The sequence below is a fragment of the Drosophila novamexicana genome, unplaced genomic scaffold, assembly GCF_003285875.2.
Source record: "Drosophila novamexicana strain 15010-1031.04,08,12 unplaced genomic scaffold, DnovRS2.1 tig00001209-arrow-arrow-pilon, whole genome shotgun sequence".
In the NCBI taxonomy this organism is placed as follows: domain Eukaryota; kingdom Metazoa; phylum Arthropoda; class Insecta; order Diptera; family Drosophilidae; genus Drosophila; species Drosophila novamexicana.
Genome location: NW_020824843.1, coordinates 1,149,089 through 1,165,409, shown reverse-complemented (window position 1 = coordinate 1,165,409; position 16,321 = coordinate 1,149,089). Strand labels below are relative to the sequence as shown.

General features: G+C 41.8%; 3 protein-coding genes across 3 annotated transcripts; 1 reads left to right on the top strand and 2 right to left on the bottom strand.

Moving 5' to 3' along the window:
• Positions 1–2,138: 2,138 nt before the first annotated feature.
• LOC115766524 (putative gustatory receptor 59d) lies at positions 2,139–3,359 on the bottom strand. The gene is made up of 2 exons (XM_030710491.1): positions 2,346–3,359; positions 2,139–2,291 (listed from the first exon to the last, which is right to left on the bottom strand). Exons 1-2 carry the CDS (start codon positions 3,357–3,359, stop codon positions 2,139–2,141), a joined length of 1,167 nt encoding a protein of 388 aa, XP_030566351.1.
• Positions 3,360–3,822: 463 nt separating this feature from the next.
• Positions 3,823–5,071, bottom strand: LOC115766523 (putative gustatory receptor 59d; the record flags this gene model as incomplete). Its single annotated transcript, XM_030710490.1, has 3 exons — positions 4,411–5,071; positions 4,036–4,299; positions 3,823–3,972 (listed from the first exon to the last, which is right to left on the bottom strand). Coding segments are annotated over exons 1-3 (1,056 nt in total), but the record flags the coding sequence as incomplete, so codon positions are not given.
• Positions 5,072–13,705: 8,634 nt separating this feature from the next.
• Positions 13,706–15,927, top strand: LOC115766583 (kinesin-like protein Klp59C). The gene has a single exon (XM_030710569.1). It carries the CDS (start codon positions 13,874–13,876, stop codon positions 15,758–15,760), a length of 1,887 nt encoding a protein of 628 aa, XP_030566429.1. The 5' UTR covers positions 13,706–13,873; the 3' UTR covers positions 15,761–15,927.
• Positions 15,928–16,321: the final 394 nt, after the last annotated feature.

Here is a 16,321-nt window from a genome sequence, read left to right as displayed (position 1 = left end):
ATTGAAAGACTAAACCATGCTTCAATTCTCATTGGGCAGAGGGTCTAATGACAATAATATATATTTTATGATTGTTAATCTATGGATTGACTGATATGACGTAGCCACTGGAAATATGGCTAATTACAAAACAAACAAGTAAAAGGCTCTAGCCGGATCTCCCGACTAGGGGATACCCTGAACCCTCTTATTCAATCACCAATGCAGCTCGCGCTACGCGCATGTTTGCTTTAGTAATAATAAAAATAAATCATAGAAAAAAAGTTTCCACGGTAAGGTTCGAGCTCTCAACTGACCGCATTGCTTGCCGCCGCCTCTACTCAACAGCCACACCAATAATTGACTACTAATGAGTAAAAAACGAATTAAAATAGCATCACAGAAAACAATGCAATCGCAATTGTAATGCTGTTGTCTGTCAAAGGACAGACAGATGAACATGATGCTGATGATGCTTATCAAGAATATATATACTTTATGGGGTCGGAGATATTTCCTGTTACATATATTTACACAAATACATTATAAGTACCTTTTTTTAGTCATTTTCAGTGGGTTCAGGGTATAAAAAGAATGGCTATAATCAGCACTCTTTCAAGCAGCTGTCTTACATATGTATGTATGAATAGAATAGTGAAGTTCGTAAACTGTGTTGGGTGAAGATATTTCGCAAAACACAAATGATAAGAAGCATATGCATATATGTCGACGCTCTGGGTTGCAAATATTTAAGAATACTGTATATCATATTGAACAATAACCAGCGAATTAGTAACTATGGAGCGGGCCCTATATGAAACATTAGCTCGGTTCACATTGTGGGGATAAAGGAGATAGTTTTAATAGATTCAACCAGCACTTTCCGAATTTTCGGGTCGAGCAGAATGTAAAACTCAGAAAGCTTATAAATTAAAAACAAGTAAGAGGTTCTAGTCGGGAGCTCCCGACTAGGGGATACCCTGAACCCTCTTCATCCAACATCAAACGAATATATATATATTCTATTTTAGAAGCTATATGTCAAGTTTGGTGACTCTAGCTCTTGTTATTTACCAAAATTGCCCAAAAAACAGGATTCGATATCGACTTTTATCGATTGCTTGGAAACGGAGCAAGTTATCGATTATCTGAAACAAACTCGATCTGCGCGGGAACTAGGAGCATCTACATCTAAAATTTCAAGCTCTTATAGGTTCTGAGATCCTTGCGTTCATACATACGGATGGACGGACGGACGGACCGACAGACGGACATGGCTAGATCGACTCCGCTATTGATGCTGATCAAGAATATATATACTTTATGGTGTCGGAGATGCTTCCTTCTGCCTGTTACAAACATTTGGATTTTGCACAAATACAATATACCCTTATACCCATTTTTAATGGGTTCAGGGTATAATAACATCCCGTCACTTTGTTGATTTCTATTGGCCAATTTACGAAAAGCGTTTACTAGATGAATGAGCCGGTGGCGCATATTACTCGGCTGCTATGAGTGATTAGGGTCAGATACTCGTGGAGGGGGCCGGTACGTGAACACAATGTGTACATCAGCTGGCTTTGGCCCAGTAAGGAAAAGCTTATGTACCAGCGCTACATAGATCGATGCGTGTCTCGCAATTTGGGTTCGAACTGTTTTAACACCGATCTCAAGCTTTATGACGCTACAAAGTCTCGAGTAAATGTATACCAAACAAATTGTAGAACTAAACAGAGCTTCAACTCCCATTGTCAGGACGGTCTAATTAAAATGCATTGCATTTGTTGCGATTGCCCGGATAGTCTGATATGACATACCCAATGAAATTAAAGCTAATTACGAAATGGAATGCTTATAATAAATAACTAAACATGTGAACCAGTCAATAGGCGGCATTGGTCAAGCGCAGTTCTATAGCGGGCAATATATTAATTAGTATAGGTATTCCAGGTCCCCAAAGTAGATATTGATATTCAACCATTTGTGAAGTAATATAATAGAGAAATTCATGGAAATAAATATTGCTTCAGCAAAACTTACCGAATCTACGTTAATCAGTTTGGGAATATTCCAAGTATAACTAACAAATGAATGCTGGTAACAAAATAGTATATATACAAGTTCGATAGTATTACAACAAAATAAACATATTTCAACTATGTATTTTGCACTTCGTATTGAACCAACACCAGAGAGTTGCTTACTATTGAGCTGGCTATAGCAACAGCTTTTGCTCGCTCTACTTTATAGAGATGAAAGAGGCACACCTGTAAGGGGTTCCGCGCAAGCTGAAGCTGGAAACTCTCGTACTGAAAAAAAACCTATTAAATCAACTAATTCGAAATTCTATTAACTGTACTTACGACCATCTCCAAACGCTCATCTAAGCCCGGAGCAAGCGTTGAAAACTGCGCCAGCAGGGTTACCATTTCCGCATGGACATCTAGGACAATGTATAGGTTGTCCATGGTGACCAGAATATCCGCAAAGTAGAAGGTGACTTCAAACAAGAATAGTACGTTTGAGAAGCTCCAGCTTAAGGCACGGTTTGTCAATGTGAGGCCGACAAAGGTAAAGTATATGGTAGTAATCATGGAAAGGTACATAATGACGGTTATACAGAGACCCTGAATGTCAAAAATACGGGTTGAACGTTGTAGAAGCGTTTGCAATTCAGACTGCGTCCTGGCTATGTCCTCCAGCTGGTCGGCTAGAAAGCAGCATTTAATCATGCGAGTAGCCCTTCGATGTTCACCATCCAGGGAACGTATCTCGCTGAGCACTGCCTGTATCTCCTGGTTGAGCAGGATGTAATAGCTATGCACATTCACATTTATAAAGTAAAAATGCGAGATTATCACATTTACCAGGGCTGTCATTGCATACAACATAAGAATGATAAAGGTCAACTTAAGAGTCAGGTATGTTCGGATCGGATAAAAGCTTATTGCTACTTGAGAGATCTCCGATAAGAAAATGCTCATAAATTTTAAAACAACTCTGCGACGCCACATTCTCATAACTTGTGGTCTCCGAAATGCCAAGCGACTAAAGGCGTTCACCAGGTGAATGAGCCGACCGCGCTGCCACCAGCGACTGCATAACGTTATCACAAGGCAGCCGACTCGCGTCACATAGATGACTAGGAAGAGATACTCGTGGAGCAGCCCGGCATGTGACCATATTTGCACCAGATTACTGAGACCCAAAAATGGTAATAGGCTCAGAGTCAAAGCATTAACCACACCTGCATATATCGATGCTCGTCTCGTGACGCTCGCCCGACCGGTTTTCATGTCAATCTCAAAGTTTATTACGCCAAGAAGCCGCGAATAAAAGTACACCATGCGTAATATCCACTTTACGGGGTCAAACATTTCGAAGTACTAAATGAAATAACAATTTCAATTGGTGGGACTGTCAACTGCAAATACATAGCATTTGATGCGATTGATAGATTGTTTGATAAGATGACCCCAAAGAAATTATAACTAATTTCAAAATGGAACAACATTCAAGAACAACTAACTACTTTCACTTGAAATATTTATGGAACACAGAACGAAGATTAATTAGTGCACAAGTAAGTCTATATATAATAAACTATTTGTCTTGACTGACTGATTGCTGATAAAAAAAAAAACAGCAACAACAAATACTAAGAGCGGGAAAGTAGACATTTTAATTGTAGTTAGCTTATGCAATGAATATGTTTTAGCAAATTCCATTTGCAAATGTTGAAAAATCGCGGAAGACAAATGTATGTATGAATGCAACAAAACAACTTCGTAAGTAATATTAAGAAATATGTGGGTTTCTTTATTAAAATTAATATAAATGGGCATTTTTTAAATCATTTTGTATCAGTACCAGAGAGCTGGTTACTACTGAGCTGGCCAAAGTAACTGCATTCGACTTCTCCATGTCATAGAGCCCCAGAACTGAGAACTTTACAGGATTCCATGCCAGTTGTATTTGAAAGCTGTCGAACTAAAAAGTAAAAGTTGTCTAGTCTGAAAGCCAATTTGATTATTACATGTGAGATTCTCTTACAACAGCCGCCAGTCGTTCATCTAAGCCCGGGCCAAAAAGAGTGTGCTGAGAGAGCAGCTTCACCATCTCAGCATGTGCATCCAGAAGAGCGTAGATAATATTCACGGATATGTGAATATCTGTAAAGTAGCATATAAATCCGCAGCCAAGCAGAGCTAAGACCCATTTGCTCCAGTTTAAACGGATGGCACCCGTCAACTCGGAAAATCCGAGGTAGATCATGGAGACGCCCGACATATAATAACTTATGGTCAGTAGCAGGGTCTGCAGTCCAAAGCAGTTTGTTAAATGCTTGATCAATATTTACAGCTGAAATTGTTTTCTGCCAATGGCCTCTAGCCGATCGGCCAAAGCACAGCACTTTATAATAAACACACCCTTCCGGCACTCGGACTCTAGAGAGCGGGTCTCAGCCAGTACAGCGCGCAGCTCCCTATTGAGCAGGATATATTGACCGTACACATTGAGCAGGGCGAAGTAATAATGGGAGATAATGATATTGACAAGCGCTGAGATTGCGTAAAAAATCATGACGCTGAAACTCAACTTAATTGTAAGCTTCTCCCAAATAAGTAGCAAGCTAGCTGCCATTTGCAAAAAATCCGAGAGAATAACGCTTATAAATTTGCTAATAACTCCGCGTCGCCACATTCTCATCACGTGAGGCTTCTGTTGGGTCAGATGTTGGAAGGAGTTCACAAGGCGAACAAATCGCCGGCGCTGGGACCAACGGCTGATCAGTGTCACAGACACACAAAGGACACGCCCACTAAGCATGACCAGGAACATGTAGTCGTGAAGTAGTTCAGCCTGCGTCCAGAAAGAATGAATTACATGCGTTCCACTCAACCAGGGGAGGCCACAAATGCAAATCACATTCACGCAAGCAGCATAGATCGAAGTCCGTCTGGTTATGTGCGCCCGACCCGTTCGCAAATCAATCTCAAAGTTAAGCACACCAACGAGCAGCGCATAATAGTAACTGACCCGCAGCAGACACCTGACGAGCTCAAACATCGTATAACACTAAAATACCAAATCTCTTGACGTCTCTTCTGACATCATGAACGGATTGGGCTAAGCATACGCTCCTAATGAGTCCTTCATATTATTCGATATAGTATATATGGCATCGTTTTCATGCATTTGACAAAAGCATTAATTCACATATATTCACAAGCCCTGTGTTATCTTTGATCCCCTAACAGGCTGAGGTTGTCGTTATCTGTGGGCACATCCTTTCGCATTTCGACAATAATTTGGCTGTCATTAATTACAGTGTGTGCCTTACATTTTCCATGTCATATATGCGACAGTAGCTTTGTCAGAAACCTTTTTTCATCACACCACGACGCACACACATTCACATATTCCTTTGATTTGAGGCTTTCGTCGGCCATTTTGTGCCATCTTTGTACGTGTATTTTGCCATTTCCGCCTCGTCGTTGCGGTATTTCCGTTCATTTTTCACATATTTTACAGCATTGAAACTTTGCTCATGTGTGTAAGTATTGCGCCAAGTGCCTGGCAAATGAAAACTTTCTGTGCTTTTCCCAGCTATTCTTTTCTTTTCTTTTCTTTTCCTTTCATTTCTTTGCAATTCATTTTTTATGTTGCCGTCGCCGTTGTCGTTGCCTTCGTCGTCGTTGTCGCTGTCGTTGTCGCTGGCTTTGCTTTAAAGCTTTTCGTCATCCTTTTAGAAATTACGTTTCTCCTTTCAATATTATGTTTTATTCCCGTGCATTGGCTACATTGTCAATATTTTGAACAATCGAGTTGCCGAAGGAGAGCTGCGGTTGCGGATGTGGCTGTCGCCATGGCCGGGCATTAATCTTAAGCGCAGTGCCAGTCAGTCACCTGAGCAGCTCAAGGCGAGAGAAGCTAGCAAATACCCAAGAGTAGTGCCTTTTAGTGTTTGGATTTACCTGGCAGCAACAGCAACAGGGACAATAATACAAACTGCAGGCTGCAGGCGCCATAAGGAGTCATAAACCACTCAGTGGCCAAGTGAAAATACCGCAAATATTTGCCGTTAACCAACTCTACTGCAAATCTCACTCCAAGTACCTCAGCTCAGCTCTCAACAGTATCCCCCACTCTCTCAAGCTGGTTTATGTGCTTTACTCTTTCGCCTTTTGATATATGGCGTATGCGCCATCGCATCCACGCCTTTCCAAATAGCCTTTTTCGGGGGATTGATGTCGAGATGGGCAAGGACCGTGTTTTTCTCTCGCGCGTCCTCCGTGCATACGAAGAGTACGGTCGGGCTTCACACTCAAGCCCAGTTGATCTTTTGCATACTTCGGCTTAAAATCTTATATTAAGAAAATAAAAGCGTAAAGAAAACAAAAAATAAATAAAGTTATTTTGGACCGTGTCGGGATGGGCCGTGCCCTGGATAATTGTTTTCGTGCGTGTTTAAAAAAGTTAGTTTCATGTTCGTGTTGGGAAGCGTCGTCATAACCTAGCCCGCGTCCATCCCTAGTTTGGAGGCACCCTGTGTCCCAGCCAGTGTTGGTTTGTGCGGGTAAAATCGAAAGTGCTGCCATTTATTTTATTGCCACCTCGGCGAGGGCCCTTGCGGCTGTGACTGCGGCTGCAGCTGCTTCGCTTGTTCAGGTGGACAGCTCGGACAGCCAGCCATCAGGCAATGAGTAAAAACTTTGAAAGCTGCCATAAAATAAACGAAAAAGCGAAAAAAAACGGAGTGACCCAAATGTTTGCGTTGTATTTTTACAGCATTTGGATTTGTGCAGCATTTCTTTCAGTTTTTATGATGGGATTTTTACCAAACGTAATTTGCTTGTCTAAATTGGGAATGGTCGGAGCAGTGTCAGCAAGGTTAAGCTACTCATCAGCTGCGGGTAATCCCCACTTTTACCTACAAGCCCGAAATCTCGCACTTGCCAGATAATGTTGGCCATGCTACTTGCTGATTGGTTCGATGGCATTTCGAGTGGTTATTCCAGAAGTTGGCACTTAATGCGAAATGCTCCTTGCCTGGACAGGTGTGCGGCATGCAGCTTAATTGAAAAGCAATGTTCTTACATAGTTTATGCTTAAAATACGATTACATTAATTTCACACACCACAAAACAGATGACAAAGTCAGCGCTGGGGACAACAAAACACAAAAGGGTTGTTCGCACCGGATCTTTGCTGTCCACAAGCTGACAGCAAAGGCTGCCAAGGTAGGCGAAACTTGTTGAGAAAACTCAAATGGACACACACACACACAGTCCAGCTTGAATGGAGACACGGCAACCACTCGAAAAGCCACTCAGTCAGGTGTTAAAACTAATTTACGACAATTTGACCAACGAACAACAATGGGAAGGAACCCTTGCCAGCTTGTGGGCGTGAGGGCCAGAGGGAGTGGCTGTGATGGCGGCGGCGGCGCATCAAATGCTTCCCACATTTCACACATTGCATGAAAAGGGTGCAAATTGGGACAGCAGCAGCTATAAAGCATCCAAATCAAACGAAAGACATGTCCCTTGCAGAGCAACCCGCTAACTCCGAGGCAATCAACCAACCGAACCTTATCCTATTTGCAAAGTCTCTTGTTTAATGCTGACATTTGTAGCATCAAGTTATACGAATAAATAAGTTTCACTTTACTGCCATGGTTTTGTAAAGAATTAATCGGCCCACTAAATGCGAAAGGTGAACGTTGAGTTACGCAAATAAATGCAATTCACTTTGGCCAAATTGTGCAGGCTCATTGCCAAATAATTTGTGTGTAATTAAAGCAGTTACGCCTCATTGACTGGCAGAAGGGAGGTGGATTTGCGTTAATGATTGCTGCTGAAATTTCAAGGCGTTACAATTAGTATGTATTAACGTTGATAAATGAAGAAAATTTCGTTCCGCTAAATAGCAGCGCGGCATAAGTGCAAGCACCAGTTGTTTTTTTTTTCGATTGCTTTTATTAGGCTCCCATTTTTGTAGCGACCCCAGCTTATGTGGAATAAATATTACATGTATAACAATATATATTTATATAAAACATTTAGTGAAGAACGACCGATCCAAAAGTGATTTCCACTTTTTCTACAGATAATTTCAAACTAGTATATGCACCACATTTCTTTTTATTATTGCATCTTCAAAGTTTTGAAACTCAATTAAAGGGTACGTCTGTCACGGTGACTGCCCCAATCACTGCACAGGTGTCGATCACAAACATCATCCTTAACAAAGGACTTGCCCAAAGTGCTTCTCAGCTCAGCGTCATAGTTGGCCTTCTCTTGAATAACCAATCTGTTCATCTGTTCGCGCCTAGCTGCTTGAGCTAACTTTTGTAGGCTCTGCAGCTCCGAGGTCATCGGGCGCAGCAGCTCAACGCGTGGTGCATTATAAGAAGGAGTTTCGGTGCCATGGCACTTCATCCAGTTGACCACGCTAAATGGATTAACCAAGATAAAATGAACATTCAAAAGCCAGTTAAAGTTACATTAATACTTACAAGTTGCTCATTTTGGTAGAATTATTTAAAGTTGCCTAACAAACTATGAACAGAGAGTAATATTAGATGTGTATAGCCCGGAGGTCCGTTACGGAATGAGACTGAATCAAAATTATATCAGCAAAAGTATTAGTATTATATGCTTGCTATGATCTCTTTTACTCTTTGTACATTAAAGGGATATTCTATTAAATCAAAGCCACGAAACGGTGTTGAACCAAAAGATTTTTAGAGACGGTTTCGTTCAAAATTAAGGGTTTTTTGGTGGAGACTCGGCGCAAAGCAGAAACAGTTTGAGCCTAAACCATTGGATTCAACTGACCATATTTGGTAGCAGCCAATATTGTGATGAGATTTAATTTAGCCCGCACTTTCTATGTGAAAATATTTACGGCTTGCAATATTTTCAGCAGAATGGGCAATTTTGGAAAAAAAAATTAAATCATATTTTTGAAAGGCTTAAACGAAACCCAGCGTTTGTTGTGTGTAAAAAACTAGCTTTAAGTATATATTTGGGCTTGCAGCCCTGTAATAACTAATTTGTTTTTGTAACATCTCTTCATCTTCATTATTGATTCACCTGGTAGACGCCTAATGAATTGCAAGACCATCTCAAACATGCCAAAAAACAAAGCACCCGCAAAGCTAAGGGCAAAGTCATTATATTATACATTTGGCCTAATGAGATTTTTTATGGTAATGATGGACAAAAGGGAGGTAGAGAGAGATAGAAAGAGAGCTGGGAGCGTACTTAGCACACGCAAGCCCTTTCTTAATTATTCACAATCAACGAATATGCCATTTAATCTATGTAGTGCGAGAGGCAGACATTTTGACACCTTTATAGCTCAATAAATTCGACTCGATTCAGGAGTGTGCGAAAACAAAAAGAAACTAGTTCATTAGAAACGCGCTGCGGATTTCGATTTCGACTCTGATTACACTTGAGATGTCAAGGGGATACGGCAGCTAGTCAGACCCCGACTGCGATTCCATTTCTGGTTTGCAGCAACGTGGCACGTAAAGTTTACAATTACCAGACTTTTGTGAATCGCATTGGAGTCATTAGAACTTAAAAGCAGTAAAACGCCACCCAGCCAGACTGGTCTATGAAGTGAAGGGGTAAACCTACAGAGCTAGCCAAGCAGTTCCTTGGGTAGCATGCCATTAGAGCGATATGATCCTTGGCTGGCCTCATCTCCATTCTCAAACGTTGGTGGGCTGCTTATGAATAATGTTTTAATTTCAGGCTTCACCCGTCGCGTCCTCGTTGTTGTACTCGTCGTCGTCGTCCTCGTCGTCATCATCGCTCTCGCTTGGGGTTCGTTTGCCCCTTTGGCACGCAATTGCATGTTGAATGCATATGATGCCTCCAATACCCATACCAAGTTGCCGCTCAACTAATATGCGAAAATTATGGGTTGTAATTTAAGAGGCACTTTTGCTTATTTTTTAATGACATCCCATGTTGTTACAAGTACGTTAGAGTTTAGTTTCAAGCCACTTTTATATTCGACTGTCTGAATAAATGTGGAAGGCGCTGTGTGTGTGAGTATATTTGTGTGTGTTTGTATAAGAAATACCTAAGTGATTAGGCGCGAGCTTATGTTGTTTAGAGTCGTTCACATTAATTAATGGCCTCTGCTCTCGACTAACGTAACATTAGAGGCATATTACATAAATAAAATTCAACTGCGTATATAAATCCGAAATGCTTTAGTGTATATAAAATCTAGAAAGCGGGTATATTTTTTTGCATAGCTACACAGGATGATAAATGCAACTTTACAATAATATGCAGAATATTGTTCAAGTTAAACATTTGCTATAATTAAGATTATATATATTAATTACTAGCGGGTATAGCCCAGCCTTGCCTGTGGCAGGTATAAAATAAATTCTCTCAGAGATTCTTAAAAATGATTTTGAAACCGATCGGACGGTAAACAAAAAACTTTCATACAACCGTTTTCCGCCAATTTACCACTGTTGAGGGTGAAACACGTTTTCATAAAGTTCTTGTGTAGAGTTTTGAAGCAAATCGAACAAACTTAAAACTTCTCTCAAAAAATCTTTAAGTCTTTAAGTTTAAGTTTCTATTTCTAAAATGAATTTTCGTATAGATGTTTGGAAACAAATTTGAACGGGCCGATTGGATAGTAAACAAAAATGTTGCATACAAACGTTTTTCGCGATTTTCTACATATTCGGGTGGAATTTTCCAAAACCCCGCCTTAACCTGAAAATTTCAGCTTCTTAGCTCTTACGGGTTGGGCTGTTGATCACCAATCAGTCAGTAACTAAGTCAGTCAGGACAAACCTTGTTTTATATACATATATAGATAAATAATGTTAGTAAGGGAAACTGTCAATATACGGGCTGATTTCAGTGAATTTTTATTATAAAATGTTTTAAAGCTGTCTTTGCTGCGTATAAATTCAGGGAAATTTAATAGAAGCGCGCAAAAGTATGCAACAGTTTTGCTTGCAGCTTGCATTTAATTTCAGACGGCAACCATTTTGCATTTTGCAGCCGCTTCCGTTTCTGCGGCTGAGCTGAAATTGTGTTGGCCTCGACTGCGTTTTCATGAATGCGGCTTTTCCTTTTTTTCATCTGATTTTGTTTGGCTTTTATTTGATTTGGCAGTGGGTTATTTTTGCAATTTGATTTGTTGCCTAAATTCACAGCATTTCTGACATTTGTTCAGCTCAGAATTTCAAAGTGTTGTTGCTGTTAGTACAATATTTATGGCATTTGATGCAATGTCAAATGCACAAAACTGCAAAGTATTTGGTATTTACAGCTAATCGAAACAAGAAAAAGTCGCTAAGCCACGACAGCAAGCTATTTGGCCACAAATATTCATGAAATTAGCCATGCGGTGGTGGGACATATGTGGTGCACGTAAGCCGGTGCCACATGGCAGCTGCATCCGCAGCCTTCGGCCTTTGTCTACCTCAATGTTTGCTTAAGACGCAACGGCACTCGTTAAGTGCCCGGAGCTCTGTTTAATATGCACTCGACTGGCTGTCGAAGTTTCGCACCGTCTTTCACATGCACCGCATGCACCCGCACCTTGGCTGGGGGCAGGAGGGCCATGGAGTTCAGCTCTTGCATCAGCTTCTGTTACTGAGGGGCTTTTCACTAAAAATAAGTGTTGTGCAAACATTCTATGGTTATAGAAATTTTGCTGCAACATCATCTTTGTTTCCGCCCCCAAAAGGAAAGAGGGCCATGTTTGTCAAACTATGAACTAGGTCCTGTGGTACTATGTGTGCCACAACTAAAGATGTTTAACACTTGCTTCCATTCAGCCAGCGGGGAGGTTAGAAATATTGACAGAAGCTTATTGAGGGGCAGGTCTATGGCAGTTGGTCAAATAAAGCTGAGTTGAGCCACTAATTGACGTGTCGAAACTAGTTTATAATAAAACAAGTAAGAGGTTCTAGTCGGGAGCTCCCGACTAGGGGATACCCTAAACCCTCTTCTTCCAACATCAAATGCACATATATATTCTATTTTAGAAGCTATATGTCAAGTTTGGTGACTCTAGCTGTTATTATTTACCAAAATTGCCCAAAAAACAGGATATGGTTATCGATTTTTATCGATTGCTTGGAAACGGAGTAAGTTATCGTTTATCGGAAACAAACTCGATCTGCGCGGGAGCTAGGAGCACCTTCATCTATTTTCAAGTCTCTAGCTCTTATAGGTTCTGAGATCCTTGCGTTTATACATACGGACGGACGGTCGGACGGACGGACAGACAGATGGACATGGCTAGATCGACTCGGCTATTGATGCTGATCAAGAATATATATACTTTATGGGGTCGGAGATGCTTCCTTCTGCCTGTTACATACATTTGGCTTTCGCACAAATACAATATACCCCATTTTTAATGGGTTCAGGGTATAAAAATATTAGGGAAAAGATTGCCCTTTTGAACATATAGCAACATAGCTAAAATTTCTCAGCTTTATCCGATCTAATTTTATATATTTTACATTTCATTTATTTATTTAAAATTATGACAATTAGTCTCCATTATGTCTATGTCTCCAACAATTAACTTATGTAGGAAGACAACACCGAGGATTGTCCTACGGTTGGTTAACGACGATAGATCAAGAAGAAGAATCCTGCTGGATTGGAATGTCAACCGAAGATTGGAGTCCCAATTTGAATCCAAGTGCACCTTTGGCCACATTAAGGATGACAGATATATGAAGATTGAAGCAGAGCTTAGAATCAAAAAGAATGTCTAGGCTCTTAACTGTTAGTATACATTGCACTGGCGTATTGTCGGGTATATAACTGGCAAGATAAGGTGTAGTACGATTGAAGGTCATAAACATACACTTTGAACAAACTAAGTTGACTGGCCGATCGTTGCCCACAACAGTGAGTAAATAGTAAAGGTCCAAGATGACTACCTTGAGCAACACCAGAAGTAACGTGAACTTGTTTTGAAGTAGTCAGTTTCAGCTTCACTCTTTGAGTCATACCTTCTAAATAAGAAAAAAATCCAAATGAAAAGAGACGGAGGGAAACCTAGACGTTCAAGTTTAAGGAGTAAAAGATCATGGTGCACAGAGTCATATTCACATTTTATAGGCTTGCAGAGGGTATTATAATTTTGTCGTGAAATGTGTAGACATAGAAGGAGACATCTCCAACCCCATAAAGTATATATATTCTTCATCAGTATCAATAGCCGAGTCGATACAGCCATTTCCGTCTGTCCGTCTGTCTGTTACTATGCGAACTAGTTTCTCAGTTTTAAAGCTATCTTTATCAAACTTTGCAGAAGTCCCTCTTTCTGGCACACGCAGTACATACATATGTCGGAACAGGCTGGATCGTATAAACTGCCATAGGAACGATCGGTCGAAAACTAGGTTCTTGTATGAATAACATTTTTGTTTATCAAGATATCTTGACCAATTATTCGTTTTACTATGCTACTCATGTATATGCAAAATTCTATTAAGATCGGACCACTATATCATATAGCTGCCATAGGAACGACCGCTCGAAAATTAAGTTGTATGGAAAATTTTTTTCAATCCTGACACTCGCTGTCTCTAAGCTACTCTGCCTCCCCGCCTCTCTCTCTTTGCTTTTCGAAACATTTCAAAAAACTTCTCTATCCCGTTTTTTATTGCATGACTTGCATTTTATGTCTATATATAACGTTTCGGATCGGGGTTTGTCAAATAGGCAATAATAAAATTTCCCTCATATTTCAGTTGCTGAATTTTTCGATAATTATTTGCACACACACACACACATACCCACAGAGACAAAGGCAACAACTTTGTTTTGGGAATCAAAATTTTTGGTGTACTGCCACAAGGATTCCGGCGATGGATGTCCTATCCATTAATCAGCAGGTGTACATACGTCGCTCCGATGGTCGGATTCATCAGGCTGGGATCATCAAATTGGATGGCAGCTCTAATAAAATTGTGACTGTGGAATGGAACGAGGGCGTAATAACACGCGGCAAGGAGATACCGCTAAATACGATAATAAAGCTCAATCCGCAGATCTACGATGCATCATCAATTATACACACTGCCACAGCTCATACCAATATACTAGCATCTATACCGCCGCGGCCGGCCCGTCCACAGCACTTTTCATTGGGCGTTAATGGCGTTGTGGTGCCACGACTAACAGCCGGCAATGGCGCCTTGTCAGCCGTGGTCACTGCGACGGCGCGCCAAGTGCCCGAATCTGCAAGGGACGACGTTGTCGTGGAGATTGAGCGCCTGCGGGCGAGACGCGAGCAACGCCGTCAGCTGCACGATGAGACACGTGCGCGGCGTCAGTCGTTTCAGGACGCGGATCCGGGCAATCCAAACTGGGAGATCGCACGCATGATACGTATACATCGAGTGCAAATGAACTTCCAGCCGCAAGAGAGTCTGGCACGCTGCCCGCCCAAGGAACATCAGATAATGGTGTGTGTGCGCAAACGTCCGCTGAATCGACGGGAGCTGGCCATGTACGAACCGGACGTGATTAGTGTACCCAATAGGGAGCTGCTTGTGGTTCATGAACCGCGCAAACAGGTCAATCTGACCAAGTTTCTGGAGCACCACAACTTTCGTTTCGACTACACATTCGACGAACACTGCACTAATGCCCAAGTCTATGAGCGAACGGCACGTCCGCTGGTGCGCCACATCTTCGAGGGTGGCATGGCCACCTGTTTTGCTTACGGCCAGACAGGCAGTGGCAAGACGCACACTATGGGCGGTGTATTTACGGGCAAGCAGCAGAACTGTCGCGATGGCATCTATGCCATGGCTGCCGGCGATGTCTTTGCATGCCTGCAGCTGCCCAACTATGCATGCTTGGGTCTAAGTGTGAGCTGCAGCTTCTTCGAACTATATGGCAGCAGGGTGTACGATCTGCTGATGCCAGGTAAGCCGCAGCTACGTGTACTCGAGGATGGCCAGCAGAAAGTGCAAGTTGTGGGACTTACCGAACAGGCCGTGGCCAATACCAACGATGTACTGAAGTTACTGGAGCTAGGCAACAGTGTGCGCACCTCCGGCCATACTTCGGCCAACTCCAAATCATCGCGCTCGCATGCAGTGTTTCAGATTGTGTTGCGCATTGGAGAGAAGAAGCGGCTGCGTGGAAAATTCTCGCTCATCGACTTGGCTGGCAATGAGCGTGGTGCGGACAATTGCTGCGCTGATCGGCAAACGCGACTTGAGGGCGCTGAGATCAACAAATCGTTGCTGGCACTCAAGGAGTGCATACGGGCGTTGGGTCGCCAGTCACCACATCTGCCTTTTCGCGGCTCCAAGTTGACACAGGTGCTGCGTGATTCGTTTATTGGCGGTAAGAAGGTTAGAACATGTATGATAGCCATGATCTCGCCAGGCTTGCATTCCGTCGAGCATACGCTTAATACGCTGCGTTACGCGGATCGGGTCAAGGAATTGACGGCACAGCCTTTGGCCAAGGGCAAATTAAGGCCTGTGCTCGAGGCTGACAGCTTGCCGATCGGCCAGACCAACTCGCTGCCAGACATTACCAGCCAGGCCAACCAGGTTAGTCGAGTCTCCTCAAGCGCTTCATTACCTGGCGTGGAAAGCCGTGTCAGTCAAGTTCGCAACCTCTGGAAAACGTACACTGTCAACAGTGCTCTAGAGGACGATAATCTGGCGTACTTCAACGAGGCCATCGATAACTATGATCAACCTACCAAAAAGACTGCCACTACAGGGCCTTAATAGAAGTTAAATTGGGATGTAAGCGCAGCTGCCAATAAATTTAGCTAATCACATTGTTACCGCAATTTGAACAACACAAAATACAAATGTGCCACTCTCAGAAACATTAACCCAACACAGAAGGAACAAAATTTTGTAAATCAGTAAATTAAAATATGGCTAACTTTTATATTTTTTATTATAAAACAAGTAAGATGTTCTAGTCGGGAGAAAAAAAATGTCCTCGGCTGGGCTCGAGCTCGCGACAGACCACACCACTTGCTATGCCTCTACTCAACATCCACACCAATAACTAATTATTATTGGGAAAAAAACGAATTTAAATATCATCACAAAAAAACAATACAATCGCAATTACAATCTCGTTGATAGAATTCGAAGCAGACGCGCATGAATGTGTGTGTGTACACGTATACAGAATTTATTGGAAAAACAAAACAAAAACCAAAAACAAAAATCTTATTGTACCATAGAATATATGTGTATTCTAAAAAAGTCAATTGCATTTAAATTGTGGCAATACAAGTTGGGTTATTAACTTGATTTATAGCTCTGGGGTGG

Coding starts and splice junctions, on each gene's coding strand:
- LOC115766524 (XM_030710491.1), bottom strand. CDS start 3,359: ATGTTTGACCCCGTAAAGTGGATATTACGCATGGTGTACTTTTATTCG. Junction 2,292..2,345: donor ATGAGCGTTTGGAGATGGTC/GTAAGTACAGTT, acceptor GTTTTTTTTCAG/TACGAGAGTTTCCAGCTTCA.
- LOC115766583 (XM_030710569.1), top strand. CDS start 13,874: ATGGATGTCCTATCCATTAATCAGCAGGTGTACATACGTCGCTCCGAT.